The sequence below is a fragment of the Myotis yumanensis genome, unplaced genomic scaffold (assembly GCF_028538775.1).
Source record: "Myotis yumanensis isolate MYYU_CA2020_CCGP unplaced genomic scaffold, mMyoYum1.0.hap1 SCAF_9, whole genome shotgun sequence".
Lineage (NCBI taxonomy): Eukaryota > Metazoa > Chordata > Mammalia > Chiroptera > Vespertilionidae > Myotis > Myotis yumanensis.
The window spans coordinates 34,348,170-34,350,329 of record NW_027223760.1 but is presented as its reverse complement, the minus strand read 5'-3'; the positions used below and the strand labels follow the sequence as shown (position 1 = coordinate 34,350,329).

Sequence of the window (2,160 nt, the reverse complement as noted above, 5' to 3'; positions counted from 1 at the left end):
AGGTTCGATTCCGGTCAAGGGCATGTACCTGGGTTGTGGGCACATCCCCAGTAGGGGGCGTGCAAGAGGCAGCTGAATCGATGTTTCTCTCTCATTGATGTTTCTAACTCTCTATCCCTCTCCCTCTCCTTTCCTCTCTGTAAAAAATCAATAAAATGTATTAAAAAAAAAAAAAAGAATAGACGATCTGGGTACAAAGGTCAAAAGACAAAGTTCTCTCTTTTAAATCCAGCTCAAGGTGTGGCAGTCTGCTTGACATTCTCTCAACTTAACTCAAAATTATATTGTCAGTAAAAATGATAAGGCTAACAAATTCATATAATGAAGGCACAGCTTTATGAGGTCACCTGATAGGAGGGTCTGGGACAAGCTTCCGGTCTGTCTTCCCATTCTCATGTGCAGATAGAGATACAAGACCACAGACCAGATTCTCACGTGTGACTCTGTGTGCACTGCGATGTGGGAACACACACGGGCAAACCTCTGATGGGATCACACTGACCGGGAAAGTGACCACGGCTGTGAAGGCAGTTGCAGTGTTACCATATTGTGAACAACGGTGGAACTTTGAAAATACAGGTAAGATTTACTGAACACTGTAAGAGAATACTAGCATTTAGTTTATCACAGTGAATAAAAATTTCCTTCTGTGTCATTTGCAATGCATAGTATTCACGTAGTAAGTGACTAACAGACAAACCTATCCTTGGAGATATTTTTCTGAGGAAAGAAACAATGCACATATCCACCAAGTTAGTCACTACCCCCCTTCCTCCCCCTCCTCCTAGGCACCGGCCCCCCCCCCCCCCGCCCCCGCCCAGCATTCAGACGTGAGCACCCTTGTCTTTTTCCCAGGAAAATGGGGGGAAACCAGACTTTGCTCACAGAGTTCCTCCTGCTGGGATTTCCCCTCAGCCCAAGGACTCAGATGCTCCTCTTTGGGCTCTTCTCCCTGTTCTATGCCTTCACTCTGCTGGGCAATGGGGTCATCCTGGGCCTCATCTGGTTGGACTCCCGACTGCACACCCCCATGTACTCCTTCCTCTCACACCTGGCCATTGTTGACGTGTCCTATGCCTGCAACACGGTGCCCCAGATGCTGGTAAACCTCCTGAGTCCAGCCACGCCCATCTCCTTTGCTGGCTGCATGACGCAGACCTTCCTCTTCTTGACCTTTGCTCACACCGAATGTCTTCTCCTGGTGGCAATGTCCTATGATCGGTATGTGGCCATCTGCCACCCTCTCCGATATTCTGTCCTCGTGAACTGGAGAGTCTGCACTACCCTGGCAGTGACTTCCTGGACTTTAGGGGCCCTCCTGGCCCTAGTACATACAGTGCTACTCTTACCATTGCCCTTCTGTGGACCCCAGAAAGTGAATCACTTTTTCTGTGAAATTCTAGCAGTTCTCAAACTTGCCTGTGCAGACACCCACATGAATGAGACTATGGTTTTGGCTGGGGCAGTGTCTGTGTTGGTGGGACCAGTCTCCTCCATTGTGATATCCTACATTCAGATTCTACGCGCCATCCTAAAGATCCAGTCAGGGGAGGGGCGCCGGAAAGCCTTCTCCACCTGCTCCTCCCACCTGTGCGTGGTTGGACTCTTTTATGGCACAGCCATTATCATGTATGTGGGGCCCCCACATGGGGACCCCACGGAGCAGAAGAAATATCTCCTCCTCTTTCACAGCCTTTTCAATCCCATGCTTAATCCCCTGATCTACAGTCTGAGGAACAGAGATGTCAAAGCTGCTCTGAAGAGAGTGCTTGAAAAGGAGAGAACTTCATGAAAGCCTTAGAATCAGGAAGCAAGTGAGCTTAAAGGGACCTGAGGACTCCTGTCACCCAGTATCTACACAAGATACAATGACATGCTCTAAGGCATCCTTTTCATCTTTAAATTTCTCTGTGACTCCCTCCCAAGAAAGCCATTCTGCTTTCCTCCCTCCTCAGTGCTGCACAGAAACTGAAAACCTCTCCCAACTATCTGCATGTTGCACATACTTTTAATATGGATGTGAAATATTCTCATATGACGGAATACATTTATATATTCCATAATCAGGATTTGTAGACAAAATGTAGAATAAAACAAGATTTCGGCAGAATATACTCATTGAGAGAGATTGATTACAATAGTAGTTATTTAAATATTTTA

At 46.9% G+C, this 2,160-nt stretch overlaps 1 protein-coding gene across 1 annotated transcript; it reads left to right on the top strand.

The window, feature by feature from the left end:
• Window positions 1-859: 859 nt before the first annotated feature.
• LOC139016914 (olfactory receptor 2A7-like) lies at window positions 860-1,792 on the top strand. Its single transcript, XM_070425087.1, has one exon. It carries the CDS (start codon window positions 860-862, stop codon window positions 1,790-1,792), a length of 933 nt encoding a protein of 310 aa, XP_070281188.1.
• Window positions 1,793-2,160: the final 368 nt, after the last annotated feature.

Coding starts and splice junctions, on each gene's coding strand:
- LOC139016914 (XM_070425087.1), top strand. CDS start 860: ATGGGGGGAAACCAGACTTTGCTCACAGAGTTCCTCCTGCTGGGATTT.